We start from the raw sequence: 20,640 nt of genomic DNA, 5'->3' as shown, positions 1-20,640 counted from the left end.
TTGTAGCGAAACGTCTCATATTATAGCACGACACTTGTTAGGTCAACCTCTATCCATAGCCCAAATATCAACCAAATCTGGGAAATTTGCATTTCTCTTGGAATCCATGAATTTGATCATGAAATCTAAACTCGACTGACGGAAGAGAAAAGAGAGGATGAAGACACTAGAAGAGATTTCAAAAAAATGAAATAAAATCAGGACAACTTCCCCAAGAATCTCATCCAAGCTGTTAAGAAACTCAAGCTAGTCACCTAAACACCCAAACCACAATCAAATGTGCCAAATCTATAAATTTCCATTGTGAAATTGATTTTCGAATGCTGTTCAATAATAATGTTTACATTTATTTACAATGCAAATGACACTAATGTAATAACATTGGAAGACAAAATAATAAGATAGTCCTTGTGCTATTTTTCTTCCAAATTTAAAGGTGAAAAAGTCCAAGATAAGGTTGAATGAAAAATTTCAATTTATGAAAAAAATGCTTTTTACCATCACAATATCTTACCAGTGGTGAGGGCGCATCCGGTGAATGTCTTCAGGTCCTTCTTCTCTTAAGTGATTGGAAAGAGTCATATAGGTATATTTAATATCAATTACAGTACCTACATATTTTTCTAACACTTGTGATCTGTGACACTGCCATCGTCATACAGTAAAGTGTGGTCTGTTTGACCAGCGTTTTGTTCATGTTGAAAATCTTCTGACTGACGCAACTTACCCAGAAATGGGATTATAGACCTTGCTTGATCAAGAAATTGAATTTTTTAATACCGTACCGTACTCTTAATGTGAATTCAAACCCAATCTGATATACTTTTGTATTTTCCCCCCCAAAAATATTCCGGAAATATATATGATCATTTCTGAGAGAATTTGAAAGAAATTAAACATTGTTAAAATTTTGTATACGTTTTTGAAGGAATTTTACGGCTTTCCAATAGGTATGTTGTCCGTGATTTGATTTGAATAAAAATCTAGTTCAAAAACTGCCGCCAATTTTGTGTTTTGCAGGCAGACAAACTATCTTCAACTTGAAAGAATATAGAATATTTGACTAATGAGAGAGGTGAACTGAAAAATATTCTCTATCAACTGGGTTTGAAAATATTTCTCAAATTCAAATTTATAATAATTAATTATAACGAAAAGGCCTTCTCGTCGTTTCCATGGAATAATATGAAACAGCTGTATTCATCATTTGCCGCCAAAAATCTTGGACAAAGTTTAAGGTTATGTTGTTTGTCAAAATGAGAATTTGAGGTTATCCTTGTGTACATTACTTTATCATGATTATTTAAATTTTATTCAATATTTGTTCTGTGTTCAATAAATTTTAATAAGCATTCAAAATGTTTGGTGAACGTGCATTCAAGCTGGTTAGAGATTATCATAGATCGCAGGAAGTTATGCCTCAATTTGATGTGAGTTGAGTTCAAATTTTAATACTTGATCCGATCATCTATTAGTAGTAAGTACTTGATATATTATGCCAATTTGTGATTGTACTTGGCATAATAAAAAAAGAAAGTTAAATTATCTTGCTTCAATAAATTAGTATACGCTTTTTGCTGTCTCAGTTCAATTGTATTTGCTTGTCTACTGCTAAAAAGTGGTTCTCAACCTGCGGGGCACGCCCCCTTGGGATAGCGTTATAGGGATTCAGGGGGCGTAATAATATATAACGCAATTCAAATTAGAACAAGTATTTATTAATATGAGATACGGCAGTGGAAAATGATGCACTATGACCAGACATCCTATGCTTCCTTCGCCATTATACGCACCATGTATGGATGTATTAATTTAAAAAGTTGTAATTTAGGTCTATTTTATTTAATAAACAAAAGATACATGCTTATTTCCAGTCCTACACGTTTCTTACCGGTACTAGGCTAATTCTCAACTCTTCTACTTCCAACCGCGGTAACTAGACTACTCCAATACTGAATTACCCCAACCAACATTTCAATATCCAATATCATGATCAAATACCCAAATAGATCGTGTCAAAATTTAATAACTCAATTTACTTAGATAGCCGCGTCACAGACCAGCAAAGTCATCATCAAAAAATCTTCTAAACAGTAGAAGCTTCTCACAATGAGGAGTAGGAGAATGTCCTTTGCATGAGCTGAATGTCCCCACACCAATATTCCATAATGGATGTGACAGTTGATACCACGTGAAACAGCATCAGCAAACGGTGGGCATTCAATCCAGAAGTCGTCCTTTTACAAAGTATAGATTACTCGTGACAGCTTTTTGCAGACTCCAACAATGTGAGGCTCCCAAGACAGTTTGGTGTCTACGCTGAATCCAAGCAAAGAGACAGGAGCTGCACTAAAATCTGTTGATCTGGCCAAAGTACACATTATCTCCTGAGTTTTGCTCTCATTCAACTTGTTTACTTGCAGTGATTGATTGATTGATTGATTGAGTACTTTATTTATGTAGATTACAATATATACTGGCTTATACACTTATATACAATAGCTTACAATACAGCAAAGTTATAGATGAATTTACATAATATAGACTAAGAAAATAACTATTGAACTGTATATGATATGAAAAAGCAATTTGTAATATAATAACTATAGATAATAATCATATTGTTATGCATCTACATAAATTGGCGGAGCTTTGGACATATCAATGTCCATTCTTTGGGAAGAATATTAAAAATATCCTCCCCACTAACTCTCTACCAAAAAAGTGACTGAGACCGCAGTGAGTATTTATTTTGAATAAATAGTAGTTTGCAATGTTCCATGAAATCCTGCCTCAAGAAAATACTTAATGACTTTTTTGACAGAGAAGTATTCTGTCCATACAGTTCCTTGGCTCAGATCCCCATGCTACGATTCCGTATCTCAGCAGAGAGGCAAACAGGGCATGCAACCAATACTATAAAGAGTTTGTAATATGCCTTTAATATTCCAAGTGGCAATAAATTCTGATTTCTCATCTGCTATGTTTCTAATTCTTATTAATTCACTTAGGGTCTCACGGAGTGGAGCGGAGCGGAGCGGAGCGTGGCGTTCTATAGCGGGGCGTGACGTGGTTAGAGCGTTCGATACACACAGGAAGCGTCTGAGCGTCAAACGTCAAGGGCCTAGAAAATGTACATGAGTAGACCATACTGGCATGCGCACTGTGACGCTCCGCTTGTAGACGCTCCAAAAAACAAACCAGCTTGTTCTAAAGCCCGGTCCAGACACTCAAGTTTAGCATCAGTCTTTTGCTCAAGCAAAATACGAATCGTTTGGTTCAAGCAAAAGACGGATGTAAAATTGCGTCCACACGCATCCGTCTTATGTCGTCCGTTTTCCTATTTTTGTGGTCACAAGATCAGTTCACCATCAACATCTACCATATATCCGGTAGATGAGTAATAATTATATCGTATTTTTTCGCTGATTCAACTGGATAATCCTATATTTAAAACCATACTGATAAAAATATTACTGTTAATCGCTAAATGACTTTGTTTACAAGAGTCGAGACACAGAGATTGTAAATGGATTGAAATATTGTAGATAGTATTCTTATCAACAATATAGTACATCTTAATATATCATGATAGTAAATCATAATATCAACATCAAATTCTAAGAGTATTGATAAAAAAAACTTGCTTATTTTCAAGTACTCGCAAGGCATTTTATTAATTTGAGGGCGCTGAATCTGAATCTGAAATCACAATTTCTCTATCTCCATTTTTACGCGATTTAGGTTTTGGTGGATAGACAAAAGATGGACGGTTTGAAGGAAAAAGATTCCCGGCCGATACATTTTAAGTTTGACTAAGCTTGAAGACCCATTTGTTTTCCAGACGCAACGACTTACAAGCTCCGACCTTTGCTTGAGCAAAGGAATGAAGCGAAACTTGAGCGTCTGGACCGGGCTTAAAGCTTCATGCCACGCTCCGCTCCGTGAGTAGACGCTTCCAGTGTGTTGCATCTTATTACTTAACCTGTTATTGTGTTCACGACGCTCCTCAACGCCACGCCACGTTCCGCTCCGCTCCGCCTTCATTATGTTTATACCCTTACATAGACGATGAGAGCCTGTTGCACAAATGGTTCGTGCGTTCACCCCAGTTTAGGTTCTGGTCAATTTCCACCACAAGAAATGTTGTACTGTAAGCTGTGCTCATGTTGTCTTCTTTCTCAGGCTCTTTTCTTTGGTTGGGTGTGAAGACCATCTTTACAGCCTTGTTCCTGTTGATTGCCAGTTTGAGATCTCTGCATGCTAATGAGGCTCTTTGGAATGCTGAAGCTATACTGCTGTCTTTGTCAGTTGGAATGATAATTATGGTGTCATTATTATGAGTTAGTGTTTTTTTTTCAATTACGAGTTTATTTGATAAATCATTATTCAATCATGATTTTGGAGATTCATAAACGGTTCTTTCATACTGAATTTATACTTCGATTTATATTAAATGAATACTGTTAAACTATACTTGGCATTTCAACAATTCTTTCTGATTCTCGTTTTTTTATTGCAGGATTTGGCCGTTCAAGCTATCTTGGATGAAATGACAGCAATCGACAAGTTTATTCATGAAGGAATGTTAGTATTAAAACATTTTCCAGTTTATTCAGTTTCTCTCTTCATTGAAATTCTTCTCACATTACATACCGTATATGACATGATGTAGCCTATATAAATAGAGAAAACAACTTGAACTACTCCTTATGGGTTTTCTGATCACATTATGGTCATTCAATACTAAATACTAAAAAAAATACCATTATAGTTTATAAACAGAGTGAGTCATATGTATGAGAACCCTTCAATAAATTGAAGACTGTTGTTGAATACTGTAACTTTCAGGATAAGTTATTGGTCAAATAACCTTTTAAGTACAACTGAATTTCAACCCCCCATAAGGGGGTGACTTGGGGTTGTAACTCGAATATTTTAAATGTAAACACCTATTGTGTGGTACATTATTTTAATGGCCCTTTTAGAACAAGAAAGATGGCATCGATAAAAATGTTTTATGATACTTGTATCCAAAATGGCGGCTGATTGAAGTTTTAGTTTAAGGAAATGAGGGGTTGTAACTCAAATATTTTGAATGTAAAAACATTGTGTGATACATCATTTTAAAGGCCTTTTCAAATTTGAAATCAATAAAAATTTTCTACGATACTTTTATCAAAAATGGCGGCTGATTGAACTTTATCAATTATTCCTTTAAAAACTAAAACTTTAATCAGCCGCAATTTTGGATAACAATAACGTAGAACATTTTATTGATGTCATCTTTCTACTTTTGAAAAGGCCTTCAAAATGATGTATCAAACAATGTTTAACACACATTCAAAATATTTGAGTTACAACCCCTAATTTCCTTAAAAACTAAAACTTCAATCAGCCGCCTTTTTGGAGTTGTAAATTCTAGTTTGAAGGAGATGAAATTTGAAAAATATCTTATGTTAATATAATTTAGCAGGTTATAATAAAATTATCAGTATGATATTGCATTGAAACTGATCGGTATGTAGAAACTATTATTTTGAGATTGAGTGAAAAGTGTATTTTGTATTATAAAACTGTTCATCACTGTTGCTTTAGGGATACCACACACAATAATTCAACAATGGCTGAAGAAATAGATAATTCAGCATTGCATGCTGTTCAGTCAGCCACTATGGTGAGGAACAAACGATGCCTTCTTGCTTATGTGTAAGTAAGTCTTCATTTTCATCTGACTAATCGTCCGTTTATATCTTTCATTAAATACATTAGAAAGTATTGAAAAATATTAAATTGGTTATTATAAAGCAGTTAGTGAAGACAAGAATATAGTGAGGACCACGTTATAATAGCAGTGGAGAAAGATAGTAGAACAGCGTTGCAGATTCTCGGCTTTGTCACTGTCTTCTATAGTGAGGTTCACGTTATAATGGCAGTATTTGATTAATATTGGTGTTGCTATCCTTGTCTTTCATTCGACAAAGAAGATAGCTCTACAACGTTGACTGCTTGTTTTTCACAATGTAGAAATATAATTAATTAATTTGTGATATTACATTTTTTTCTCAATAAAAAATGTAACAGTTCAAGAGGAAGTAGGTAGTAGAAATACTAAATGAAACAAGTATGGTAGGAGCTAAAAATGATCTAAATCTTATAGCGTTTTTAACACAAAAGTTTGATGATTGGTAGCACGGCAAACAATATATTCAATCTGAATTATGAAAATTTATGATTAAACCATAGAAGGCAGTGGCAGGCAGAGAATCGGCAATGCTGCTCTCCTATCTTTCACTGTAACGTCTACCTCACTATATAGAGTATACATGATACCGTCATAATATGATATAATATTAACTGTCCATTCTTGTTTAAAATAGTCAGTTATACAGGGTCTGTTGTCAGATCGTTTTGAACAATGTAGACATATAATTAATTAACATCATATTTAATATCACTCATGAAATTCATTATTGGATCATTGAATTGAATTTATTGCTAAAATTACAAATACATATTTGTACAATATTAATTACATGAGTATACAATACAAATAGACATTGATTTTAACTTGAGTATAGCAATATTATCAATGTAATATTTGGCACTGCCAACATAAGAAACCTTGTGTGTTGGCAGAGTTAATTGGAAAACATTTCTTGACGAATAAAATATAGGGTCTGTATAATAAGTAACCGGACTGACCTCAGGAAATTTTTAATGGCAAAATATTTACAGTTTTTCTTTAGAAATCTCCAAAGTAGTCCCCATTGGAATCGATAACACGCTGATACCGGATTTTCCAATCCCTGAACGCTCCCTGGAAGTTGGCAACCTCAATGATGTCTAGAGCCCTCGATGTATTACGATGAACGTTTTCCAGAGTCCCGAACCGGGTCCCCTTAAGTTGTCTCTTGATCTTGGGGAACAAAAAGAAGTCCAGTGGTGCCATATCCGGACTGTGAGGAGGATGTGGCAACGTTACCCTTGACTGTTTGGCCAACTGCTCGGTGACGAGCAGGTAGGTGTGCGACGGAGCATTGTCGTGATGAAGGATCCACGAATCGGCAATCCCCGGATGGACTCGATGAACCTGGGCGGTTAGTCGACGGAGCACCTCTCTGTAGTACTGGTCGTTTACAGTTTGGCCGGGTGGCACAGTACTACAGAAAGGTACTCCGTCGACTAAAGATTTCCAATTATAAGGTCTCAGATATAATTTAAACGAAAAAAATTGAGTGGAAAAGATTGGGCATGAAAATCTCTACAATTAATGTCAAGTAATATTTTCACCTAAAATTGAAAATAAGCTTGAAATTTGAGAAAATGTGATTATTCAATTGCAAACTGTTGATTTTATTAAATTATTCACTATGAAGAGATAGCAGACTTCGTGTGTCTCCAGCGTTATTGTCCTGTCACCAGCTGGCAGATCTTCGAATAGTTGACCGAGCGAAGTGAGGTCTAAGATTCAAGTCGACGGTTTGGCATTACTATTAATGTTTAAATGTTTGAATGTTTATATGTTGCGGATTTACGGCGAAACGCGGTAATAGATTTTCATGAAATTTGACAGGTATGTTCCTTTTTTAATTGCGCGTTGACGTATATACAAGGTTTTTGGGAATTTTGCATTTCAAGGATAATATAAAAGGAAAAAGGAGCCTCCTTCATACGCCAAGAGTAAAAATCAGACTATAGAATAATTAATTATTCATCATAAATCAGCTGACAAGTGATTACACAGATGTGTGGAGAAGCCAGTCTATTGCTGTATTTCCATAATGTCTATAGTTTCAATCAGGTACTTATGGATGAGAATACTGCGTGAGGTCTACTGTTCAGAGAACTACTAGTACTAACCGTTCGAAAACATCGAACATCTTGAAAATGTATCTTTCCATCAACGTTGTAGACAGTTGCAGCCAGACCTGATAACAGCGCTCACACTCACATTCCGGGACGACACGTCACGGTACGATAATATAGAAAGCTCTATGTTTATTTAGGATTTTTTCTACACATTTAAAATTGATAAATTATTTATTAATTTTTGAGAAAACATAATAACAGGTCAATGTAACTTACTGAGCGCGAGGTCTACTGTTCACAGAACTACTAGTAGACTCTTGAGATGTGCGTGAACACTAGCGTCAGGTGATCAATTTTCATAACGGGAAGGAAAGTTGTGTGAGTGCGCCACACCAGATTTTTTTTCTAAATTTGGTAGGCATATCTGTGATAGTATTCAGTAATTTGTTATTGTAATATTCAATTTTTCTTTTCAGGTGGAATCGAATGCAGAGGCTTCGGCAATTGAGGTGGGAGTTTGGGAGCATGCTTCCTGCTGATGTTAAAGCTAATCTCAATGAAAGTGAGGTACTTAATACTGTATCACAATAACTCAAGTTGAATGAATTGAGTAGGATTGTTCAAATATTTTGATAACTCTGGTCCGATTCAGTTTTGACAAGAACAATAATGTTGTCAAGTATAGGATTGAACTAATACGACGTTGATGTTGTCAATACCACTGTGACCATGTCTTGTTGGTGATGTTGTCCTGTTGGCGACCTTGTGCTGTTGGTGACCATGTCGTGTAGGTGAATGCTTAGGCTAGGAAAAGCACAAGTTAGGGTGTCTAAGACGGTTAGATACACTGTGGGACCCAGGTTCAAATCTTGTTCAGACCAGATTTTTTTTGCAGACGATACTAATTGTTTTATCTTATTCTAATATATCATTATAATAGTATTATTACTATATAGAATAATTAAATTGAATCATCTTATTATTATTATTATTAAATTGATTTATCAAATTAATTGGATAAATTATTTAAAGAAAATCTTTTATATCAATACATAAATAACTTTATAATCATAACAATTTACAATCTTTGCAATCTTTACAATTTTTATAATCATAAAAGCAATCAACTAATAAATCAACAACTATATTTAACCTCATAAACAGTTCTTTAATCTCCAACTTCTTTTATTCATAACTATCAGTTATTATTTTTGTTATTTTTTTAACTGAATTTTCAGTTTATCAGGTACAATAATATTATCGTATAGTATGCATTTTTGTGTCGCTCTACAGTGTCAAGTCTCTTGTTTTCCTTTAGGTATGAGATCGGAAACCGATTTGTGAGCATTAACATTCTGCATAGGCATAACAAGCCATAACATTGAATCCACTTTCCATGAAAAACATCATTAGCAACCTCCTGTCATTGTCACCAACAAACTCATCTTATTTAGAATAATTTCCCATCTCACCATCGTCTGTGAGACGATTCATCATCTAAATTGCCTAGTGCATATTCCATTTTTCCGTCAGCTAACCGATTTCTTATAATTAATTATTAGAAAAGTTGTAATATATGTTTATATTGTAAATATGGAGACGATATATGAAGGTACCTCCTTGATAATTCCGGTGTCCCTGCAAACAGTGTCTCTAGCACTTTCAATGGTGAAAATAATAGATGACATGGCTAAATCTTCACAATATACTGTACTGGCCCTTCTCATTAGATTGAAAGTTGTATTCATGAGCGAGGTCTACTGTTCGCAGAACTACTAGCGGCATTGTCAACATCAACGTCGTATTCTTTCAATTATGGAGGAATACCACGCCATCTCTTACAATACAATCTAAGTATAAGATTAGTGTACAAGAATCCAAGTAACAAGTGTAAGGGCCGGCATCCGAGCTCGGGATTTGGCTATGTTCTAGACTTTAAACAGCTGGAGTCAGAAAATTGGCTTTCCGAAACGGGGCGTAGTCACAGTCCACGTTCAAATTAAATTTCGAAAAACTAGAAAATTGAACACAAAATAAAATAAAGAGAAAATAGTGTAAAGTTTTAGCTATTTTGAATTATTTAAGAATGTTTGGTAAAGGAAAAACTTTTCTAATTATAGAGATAATAAAATAAAGCTTATCATAAATACTGCGACTACGCCCCGTTTCGGAAAGCCAATTTTCTGACTCCAGCTTCTTAAAGTCTAGAACTTAGCTAAATCCTGAGCTCGGAAGCCGGCCCTTACACTTGTTACTTAGATTTCTGACTCCAGCTGTTTAAAGTTTAGAACTTAGCTAAACCCTGAGCTCGGAAGCCGGCCCTTAATGTTATATCCAAAGTTATTAACTGTCACAAAAGCTTCACCATACTCTTGTCTTCATTAAGACTTTTAACAAATTAATTGACCGAGCGAAGTGAGGTCTAAGATTCTTATAATCTCATTAATATTAATGAATCCTTCTGATTAAATTACACATATGCAGAGCTTTGAAGCTTGACCGCATGTGGAAGTATCTACAAAAAAATCCTTTTGATAACAGTTCATTACCAATTATTATTAAAAAAATTATAATAAAATTAAAAGATGACACATTCACTTTATTTTTGCACTAGGTACCAGCTAAATGAAAATTTATAAAAATGTCATCCACACACAAAAAAATAATATTCATGAATTATTATAGAATTATAAACTATTTTCACACTATATTTGTTCAAAATTTAACATATTGGGAACCATCAATCAGTTCTTATCAGAAATCCAAAGCTAAAACTATAGAAGAATTATATAATTATTGACCGAGCGAAGTGAGGTCTAAGATTCAAGTCCACGGTTTGGCATTTCTCTTAATGTTTAGATGTTTGAATATTTGAATGTGTATATGTTGCGCATTCACGGCGAAACGCGGTAATAGATTTTTATGAAATTTGATAGGTATGTTCCTTTTTTAATTGCGCGTCGACGTATATACAAGGTTTTTGGGAATTTTGCATTTCAAGGATAATTATAAAAGGAAAAAGGAGCCTCCTTCATACGCCAATATTGGAGTAAAAATCAGACTATAGAATTATTCATCATAAATCAGCAGACAAGTGATTACACAGATGTGTGGAGAAGCCAGTCTATTGCTGGCCTATTTCCACAAGGTCTATAGTTTCAATCAGGTACTTGTGGATGAGAATACTGCGTGAGGTCCACTGTTCACAGAACTACTAGTAATAATACAGTATTCTTACGGTGATACTGCAATGCTTCATACAGCAATAGGTTTCATACTGCAATGCTTTGCATATAATGCAATCCAGTAAAAACTTGCACAAAGCTCATTTTCATTTGACAACCTACACCTTATTTTTATTCAATGGTTAATACTGTAAATGACTAGACAATTAAATTTTAATTGGATTTATTTTACTCGATTCATTTATTCTGATTTATCCAATTCGATTAATCCAATATTCGAACCGTTTATCTTAGTTTCTTTGGGTAGCTGCTTATATAATTTGAAATTAGCGATAGAAACAGTTTAGGGCGAATGCTTATTGCTGACCCAAATTTTATCAATCCATAGATTATATATCTTTACTAGTAGTTCTGTGAACAGTAGACCTCACGCGGTATTCTCATCCACAAGTACCTGATTGAAACTATAGACCTTATGGAAATACAACAATAGACTGGCTTCTCCACACATTTGTGTAATCACTTGTCAGCTGATTTATGATGAATAATTCTATAGTCTGATTTTTACTCTAATACTGGCGTATGAAGGAGGCTCCTTTCTCCTTTTATATTATCCTTGAAATGCAAAATTTCCAAAAACCTTGTATATACGTCGACGCGCAATTAAAAAAGGAACATACCTGTCAAATTTCATGAAAATGTATTACCGCGTTTCGCCGTAAATGCGCAACATATAAACATTCAAACATTAAGAGAAATGCCAAACCGTCGACTTGAATCTTGAATCTTCTCACTTCGCTCGGTCAATTAATTTATAGATTATATCTATCTATAATATAATAAAGGAAAGAATTGTTATGGCAAATAAATCTTACTTTTATTGGCTTTTACACGTATGGGATAGGAAATTCACGAATAAAACATCATCACGTCTGTAGGCTACTATTGGACTGATGAATTTGAAATTTCCACAAAGATTCTCAATTTTTCCGAGGTTAGTTATAGGCCCATTTTAAATTCTTCAAGATTTCAGTTTGTCAAGCTTTTAATTAGACCCTTGCGGAGCACGGGTTACCTGCTAGTTGTCAATAAATCAATACTAATAATATATTTTAGACTGCCATAGAATGATCAATAAGAAGATGATAATTTAAAATTCTGTGACAGCTACTGATTTTTTTTCTGTTTTCAGATGGAATGGATAGCAAATTATGGCAAGACACTCAATAATTACATGAGGACATTGAATCAGAGACATGGGTTGAATCTCGCTCAAAATATGAAGCCCCCAAAGTCTCTCTTCATGGAAGTGAGTATAAGTCAAATAATATTCGTCTGTTAGAAAGTTCATTCATCAAACAATAACCATTCCATTTATTATCACCGAACTGGCTAAATTTTGAAACAAATACAAAATGTTGCTGGTTTAGGAATATAGTGAGATTTGCGTTTTATAGTCAGCACCTGATTAACATTGGTTTACCATCCTTTGACGATTTTGATGTTGTTTTCCATTATGAAACACTATATAATAAGTGGCAGTCTAGATCCTGTGTTTCTAAGTAAATGTTTAAAAAACATTTACTTTTTGATGAAAAATGAGGAAAGCATTTCACTCCTGAGGAGGATCTTCATTAAACCTCATGGCGGAGGAGCTTCATGTGTGAAATCTCAGAAGTGAAATACATTCATCATTTCTCATCAAAAAGTAAGTGTAGTTATAACTAGTATTTCTGTGAACACTAGACCTTGCGCTCAGTACGTTACATTGACCTGTTATTATGTTTTCTCAAAAATTGATAAAACAATTTATCAATTTAAAATGTCTAGAAAAAATCCTGAATAAACATAGAGCTTTCTGTCCTATCGTACCGTGACGTGTCGTCCCGGAATGTGAGTGTGAGCGCTGTTATCAGGTCTGGCTGCACCTGTCAACAACGTTGATGGAAAGATAAATTTTCAAGATGTTCGATGTTCGATGTTTTTGAACGGGTAGTATTATAGTCTGAATTTACTGTAATATTGGCGTATGAAGGAGGCTCCTTCTTCCTTTTATAATTATCCTTGAAATGCAAAATTTCCAAAAACCGTGTATATACGTCGACGCGCAATTTAAAAAGGAACATACCTGTCAAATTTCATGAAAATCTATTACCGCGTTTCGCCGTAAATGCGCAACATATAAACATTTAAGCATTCAAACATTTAAACATTAAGAGAAATGCCAAACCGTCGACTTGAATCTTTGACCTCTCTTCGCTCGGTCAAAAATATCTAAGTAGAAGCACAGAGTCTAGTCTACAAAAAAATTATTATATAATGCTATTCAATTTGGTTATCAATCTATCTAAATTCAGATAAAATTTCTATCTAATTCGAAATTTCTTGTTTGTGAGTGTCTGCTCAGAAAATAGGACACAAATTTTATTAAGTGAAAAACATAACCTACTCTCTGATAGCAGCCAACTCTAACTCTGTCTGAACAGCAACAAAACCCAAACAATGAATTTTTCCTTGGCTAATTATTCAGGAAATGAGGAGGTGAAGTTTTTGGGTTTGACGCTAGAGTCAAACATGAAATGGGGCATACACATTGAAAATATCAGTAAAAAAGTTGCTAGGGGTGTATTTCTCATCAGGAGATTTAGACCTTTTGTCAATGTTGATGTATTGCTGTCAATTTACTATGCACACATTCAAAGTCATTTGTCATATGGCATAGTGGTTGGGGACACTTGTCTGAAATGAAAAAGCTCATGATTTTACAAAAACGAGCTATTTTTAATGTCCACTGTAGAACTCATTGTAAACCTTTGATCAGAGAGCTAAAAATACTGACGGTTCCATATCTTTTTATGTAAAAAGTTACAACGGTCTGTTGTATGTAAAAAGTTACATGCATGAAATGCAGACAAATAATCACATTCACAATTATGGAACTTGCCAGAACAAATTTTTGCATACAAGTCAATGTAACTTACAAATAACTCTGAACAGTTTTCATGAATTTGGTAAGAAAATTTATAACTTATTGCCAACAGTCAGAGTATTAAATATGAGCAGTTTTAAAAAATGCATGAAAATTATGCTTTGTGAGCTTTGTGTCTACAGTGTTAAAGAGTTTGTAGAATGTTTGACACTTGATAACGCATCTATAGACATATAGAATATTATTGTTGTTGTCCTGTTTCTATTATTGTTGATTTGTTATTATCATTTTGTTGTTAGTGTGTTAAAAACCGTTACCATACTTATTCATGTATTGATGAATGAAGAATGTTATAAATTGTAAATGTACCTGACCTTGTTATACAATTTGTTTTGTAATGACAATAAACAATTTTGATTTGATTTGACTAGTGTATGAATCAAAATTCGGGGGAGGAACAGTTTTGGGCTGTGCCTGTTGGTCCTCCCTCAACTATTTAAATGCCGCATCCACACGTTGGTCCAATGCGTTCAAATGACGAGAGAGTGTGGATGGTATCAAAAAATCAAAATAATTTATTTGCCAATTATAAAAATAACAATAATAAATAAAAAAAATACTTCATACTTATACAGAATAAAAATAAAATTTAAAATTTTTAATTGGCGTTGCCAGCAAAACCTAAGTTTGTGTGCTAGCAACGAGTATCAAAAGATGTCATTTAATTTAACATAAACATTTTATTTAAATAGTAGTAATAATAAATAGATAATTGATAATAATAATTATTAATTTTTTATTAATAATTAATTTCACATAGATTTAATAAATGAGCCATTAAAAATATAGGGAGATGGATCAGAAGTAACAATGTTTTTCGCCTCATGTACAGTTAGAATCTACTTTATTAAAAAAAACCTTTTTCTTTGATATTATTTTCTCTGAGTTGCATTTTTTCAGATACTATATTACTACAATAATTGTAGGTTTTTTTAATAAAGTAGATTCTAACTGTACATGAGGCGAAAAACATTGTTACTTCTGATCCATCTCTCTATATTTTTAATGGCTCATTTATTAAATCTATCTGAAATTAATTGGTCTGGCAAAATATTTATCAATTTATTACTCATGTATATGTACTGTCTGCAATATTCCTCAATTTAATTTTATGAAGTTACGAAGCTTTAAAAACAAAATTCATCAATATTGGGGCTACAGGAAAATGATTTCAAAACTTATTCTTGACTTGGTCGATTGCATTCTGTAAGGTAAGAAACTTTAAAAACGAGACTAATGATTATTGAATGACAGGAATATCATTTAAAATTTCAATATTTCTCAATTGCATTTTTAAAACCGAGGTTCATGAATATTGGTATAACAGGGGAATGATTCGAAATAATGTTAATGTTGGTGTATTGCTTTCTGTGAAGGTACGAAGCCTGGTGGACGAAGGAAAACTGGAGACGGACGACGGTGAAGTGGTGACCCTGAAGAAGAACAGCCGTCTCCTGCTGCCCTGGTCTCAGGCCGAACCTCTCATTCGACAAGGCATCCTCGAGCATAGTGCTCCTCCACACCGCTGTCAGTTCAACTCTAATTCAAAACTAGCTTATGACATTTGAAAAATCTATTCTATAATGAGGGAAAGAACTAGCTCATACACGTACGGGATAGGAAATTCACGTATGACGCATCATCACGTCTGAACTACTCAACTGATTAACTCGATATTTTGCATATAGATATTTTATCTACCGAGGATGATTATAGGCCTATTTTCAATTCTTCACGATTCCATTACGTCAAGTTTTCAGTTTCTCAAGTATTCAATTTGTCTTGCAACCAGTTTGTTATATTTTGTTCCCAGTGGTAAGATGGTCATATGATATACTAGTAGTTCTGTGAACAGTTGATCTCACGCAGTATTCTCATCCACAAGTACCTAATTGAAACTATAGACCTTATGGAAATACAGCAATAGACTGGCTTCTCCACACATCTGTGTAATCACTTGTCAGCTGATTTATGATGAATAATTTTATAGTCTGGGGCCTGTTTCATAAAAATTTAGATGTCCTGTAATACAGGAACAGCTGATTTTATCGGCTATATTGAGCATGTAATTGGAATGGTGATTCTCCTGTATTATAGAACTTTTATGAAACAGGCCCCTGATTTTTACGGTAATATTGGCGTATGAAGGAGGCTCCTTTTTCCTTTTATATTATCCTTGTAATTCAAAATTTCCAAAAACCTTGTATATACGTCGACGCGCAATTTAAAAAGAAACATACCTGTCAAATTTAATGAAAATCTATTACCGCGTTTTGCCGTAAATGCGCAACAAATAAACATTTAAACATTAAGAGAAATGCCAAACCGTCGACTTGAATCTTAGACCTCACTTCGCTCGGTCAATGATAGAGGATTTCGAGGATTAAAAGAATGGCGTAAACTGCACATCGATATCTAAAACAGTTCAGAAGTTATGTACATTCAAAGATACTAATAAATCATCTCCATTCATTTACGACCTATAATAATACTAGAAAGGAAGAATGGGATTTTACATGTAGGAGAAAGGTAATTAACGAAAGACGAACGACATTTATGAACTACTGGACTGATTAACTTGAAATTTAGCATGAAGATTTTCAATTTAGCGAAGATGGTTATAGGCCTATTTTCAATTCTTCAGATCCTCAGTGGGTCCAGTTTGTCAAGTTTTTAAGTGGACCCTTGCGGAGCACGGGTGACCTGCTAGTCTATAATACTAGTTTCTATCTGTGAACAGTAGACCTCGCGCACTTATAAACCACAGCCTTCTCTAATACTGTCCATCACAGTAAATTTTGTTCTTCCGTGTCGTGTCCGCGAGATATCGGTGTTGAAAATGCCAATCAGTGGTGACTGATTGAGTTGGCGTATCCACAATGGTTGAGTTCAAAGCCACTGATCAATCCCATCGTGTTTTTTTTACTTTCAATAAAAAACCTGATCACAGATCAGTGATCACAGAATGAACCACAGAATGGAAACTCGGCTAGTATCCTGACGCCATAATCCGTCATCTTGAAAGAAAATGTAGCATTGTAATATAGCAGTAATTTCTAACAAGATGATGCAGTCACGTGTCGTGGTCTTGGTGCACTGAAGTCTTGGTTAAATTGATACCTTCCATTCTGTATGTATTCTGTGGCTGAACGGTTGCTCATGAGTCATGACTGACAGATGTTTCGCCTGCTGCTTAATATATTTGCAAACAAAACTAGGACCTATCCTATTCAATTGTATAATCAATTAAAATGGAAAACCAACAAGTGATTGGAGTTGTTTTGAATGCTTTGTAAGATATTTTAAATGTTATTGAATTTATGTAAGCATGCATTTCTCTGCTCCCAAATCAATAATAATGGAATCCATTATTTGTAAACAACCTCGTATTCAGCCATGTCTGTTTACGCTCAGCTACACTACAATCTTTTTCATCTGTTAGAAAAGTATGATGAGCTGATCAGTGAATAAACCGGATATGATGTATTTTTTTTCTTATGAGTTAGACCAAAGACCATGAAGAGGTATAAACCCATAATGTCTATGCCTTCCCAATGCTAGCTCTTACTTGAAATTAAAGGCTACCATTGAGGTATTTTAGCGCGAGATATTATTATTATATATATATTTTTTTTCAATTTTATAGATTACAAAATTCTTCAAGATCTTTAGTATGTAATAATCTTCCAGGTTGTCCCCTCAATGGCCGATTTCAATTCCAAGTATACTAGCGCTGCATGTGAGTCTATGCATCGTTCAACGACCAAACAGTGGTTCGTTCAGAGCCATGTTCACTCACCGATCAGTGGCTTTGAACTCAACCATTATGCTAACCAGTCGTTTAGTGACCAGTAGACCTCGCACAGTTATAAACCACAGCCTCCTCTAATACTGTCCATCAGAGTGAATTCTGTCTTGTCATGTCGTGTCGGCGACATATCGGTGTTGAAACGGCCAATGATTGGCTGATTGGGTTTGCGTATCGACAATGCTAACCAGTAGTTCAGTGAACAGTAGACCTCGCGCATTGATATACCACAGCCTAATCTAATACTGTCCATCAGAGTAATTTTTTTCTGTTGTGTCGTGTCGGCGACATATCGCTGTTGAAACGGCCAATCAGTGGTGATTGAGTTGGCGTATCGACATTGCTAATCATGTGTTGTAAAAACAGTTATTATTCGCTATGAGCACGTACCAAGGTGGAGGGGACTTCAAAAATGTCGTAAGCGCTCGTGGCGGAATTTTTCCAAATTTACCAAATTTAACTCGTCAATAGACAAAATCTGTTTAGCTCTCTATTTTTCATGTGTTTTGTATGTAATTAAGGTTTATTTTTTAAAGGTTGCGTTTGTCTATTATAGACTTATTCTACGTCTTTCTCTTCGAAATTACATTTTCTACAAGTTCTGTAAAAAATATTTTGTAATGAAAACACAAATTTTAATACTTTCATATATATTCAAAGTTGTGTTTTCATTATGGAAAAGTACCACAACATCACTCACAACACAACTGTAAGGTTAAAATATGTTGTGTTTATTGTACATTTAACATAGTAAATCTGCTTCAAACCTTAAAGGAACTTTAATTAAGTTTGTAGCGTGAATGTTGATGTTGTGGAACTTTTCCATTATTGAACAGACTTGAAACATCATCAGCTGATGATGAACTTTTCCATTATTGAACAGACTTGAATCATCATCATCACGAAAGCATGCTCCTGTAAAATATTAATTTTTATTTAATTCAAGTGGATTTTTGACGTTTTAAGTCTATTCAATTTAAGGAACTTGTTTTTCGGGACCGAGTTTCGCGTATTTCGTCACATATCTTAAATATTACTGTAGCTACAGGTCTGGAAACGGTTTTATTCAATTTTTCAGTTCATTTTACATAAAGTGCGCTAAATTGTACATCTTAATTAACAGCAAACAAATACCCGTAGTGCTTCGTTTCGGTAGGGAAACTGAAATCTTCCACTCTGTATAACTTGGTAACTAAGCATTTTCGGACCTATGTTAATTAGAACTTTCTTCTTCTTTTGATGTGAGGAATCACGCCCTGACTTATGGGCACCTTTTTTCAGATAACTGTATAGTGACTGGACTATATCCCGTATAAGCCAGTTCTTCCCTTTATTATAGTATAGGACGATCTACAGAACTCTAGTATTGTAATAATTTTTGCTTATTAAATTAAATGACTTGAAATTATCAAAAACATTTTTTAAAAGTAGGTACTGTATATTAAGAAACTAGTTTCTAAATTGGTTTGTAAATTAATGGTTGTGACATTTTCAAGTCGTTTCTTTTAATTTGAATACCTACCACATCATCTCTACTAAAATACAGAAAGGTTATCCAAGTAGTTTTTCTATCAATGTCCATATTTGATTGCGATTTCCATCATTTTCTTGAATTTTAAATGTATTTAACTGGTTATACTTTTTTGTTTGTCGGTAAAAATTGCATACATTAATGGTAAATTTTGTTTTTTGCAGGATTTCAGTCAAGCATCCATTGATAAAAACGGCAAAGATTAGCTTTGTATACATTGCTCCTACAAGTTATTCTTTTAAACATCATCATCATCATCATCATCAATATCTCGCTCATGATGCCTTGGGAACTTGTAATAAAACTGATACTAAACAATTTTTGTGAAAGTTTGAGAAATAAATCGTTGTATTTTTTAATTAATATCATCATTCATTTCAAGGAGATTCTAATTTACCTTTTGTCAGGGAATTACAATGAATAAGATTTAAAAAAAAAAACAAGAACTTCTGCTACTGCAAACATTGACCGAAGAACTAAATAGCAGAAGATAATTTAAAGAATGAAACTGTCCAAAAATTGCGCCCTGACCGGGATCCGAACCCGGTACCTCTCCCTTCTTCAAATTTCCTTCTGCTATTTAGTTATTCGGTCAATATTTGCAGTAGCAGAAGTCCTTAGTTTATATTTATATAGCTTAAATTGGATATTTGAAATAATTATTATACAGTAATAAAATTGCAGCAAGTTGGTTAAAACTGCAATGCAATTTCTAATAAAATCTTTTCATTTGGCTATTTTATTTTCCTCAATAAAAATTTCATTTTTCAAAGGATACATTATGAGCATGATCGAAGTTTCCTGCTTCAGTATTCTAGCCGACTCTGTGGGAAAATAATAGCATTATCAATGAAATTACAAACTAATTTAATAATTATTATTCATTAATTAGCATTTGAACAAATGTAATTTCTAATTTATTTCTATCAATGACACTTGAATCGATAGTAGGATGAGAGAAACAATGTTATTCAACAGCAACAAGCACAATAATATAAGGATAATGAAACAACCAAATAATATGTATGAGAACAGTTAAACTCAAAGTAAAATAAGATATTTCATTAGCTTATGTCAAACTCAAAAGCTACGATTGAGAGGCGCTTTATTGTCTTAAAATAAACAGATAGGTACGGCTAGTTACACACACATCGATTTTTTACCGTCCTTATAAATTCTATTAGATTAAACTGATTATGTTTGTCAAGTTCCGTCTAATCTGATAGAATTCATAAGAACGGCAAAAAATCATGTGTGTTTAACTGGCTTACCAGTATGAGATATGTTAACAACCACAAAATAATAAGGATATAAT

At 33.9% G+C, this 20,640-nt stretch overlaps 1 protein-coding gene across 1 annotated transcript; it reads left to right on the top strand.

The window, feature by feature from the left end:
• The first annotated feature begins 1,065 nt into the window (after positions 1–1,065).
• LOC111049681 (DNA replication complex GINS protein PSF1) lies at positions 1,066–19,688 on the top strand. The gene is made up of 7 exons (XM_039424848.1): positions 1,066–1,430; positions 4,523–4,587; positions 5,599–5,709; positions 8,289–8,379; positions 12,190–12,306; positions 15,363–15,513; positions 19,490–19,688. Coding segments are annotated over exons 1-7 (609 nt in total). The 5' UTR covers positions 1,066–1,358; the 3' UTR covers positions 19,492–19,688.
• The last annotated feature ends 952 nt before the right edge of the window (positions 19,689–20,640 follow it).

Source organism: Nilaparvata lugens, chromosome 3 (genome assembly GCF_014356525.2).
Source record: "Nilaparvata lugens isolate BPH chromosome 3, ASM1435652v1, whole genome shotgun sequence".
In the NCBI taxonomy this organism is placed as follows: Eukaryota; Metazoa; Arthropoda; class Insecta; order Hemiptera; family Delphacidae; genus Nilaparvata; species Nilaparvata lugens.
This window is presented reverse-complemented; position numbering and strand designations above follow the sequence as displayed.

Bases quoted from the DNA above. Each gene is read 5' to 3' on its own strand.
- LOC111049681 (XM_039424848.1), top strand. From the start codon at position 1,359: ATGTTTGGTGAACGTGCATTCAAGCTGGTTAGAGATTATCATAGATCG. The intron at 1,431-4,522 runs GTGAGTTGAGTT...TTTTTATTGCAG, and splicing joins AAGTTATGCCTCAATTTGAT to GATTTGGCCGTTCAAGCTAT. The intron at 8,380-12,189 runs GTACTTAATACT...TTCTGTTTTCAG, and splicing joins CTAATCTCAATGAAAGTGAG to ATGGAATGGATAGCAAATTA.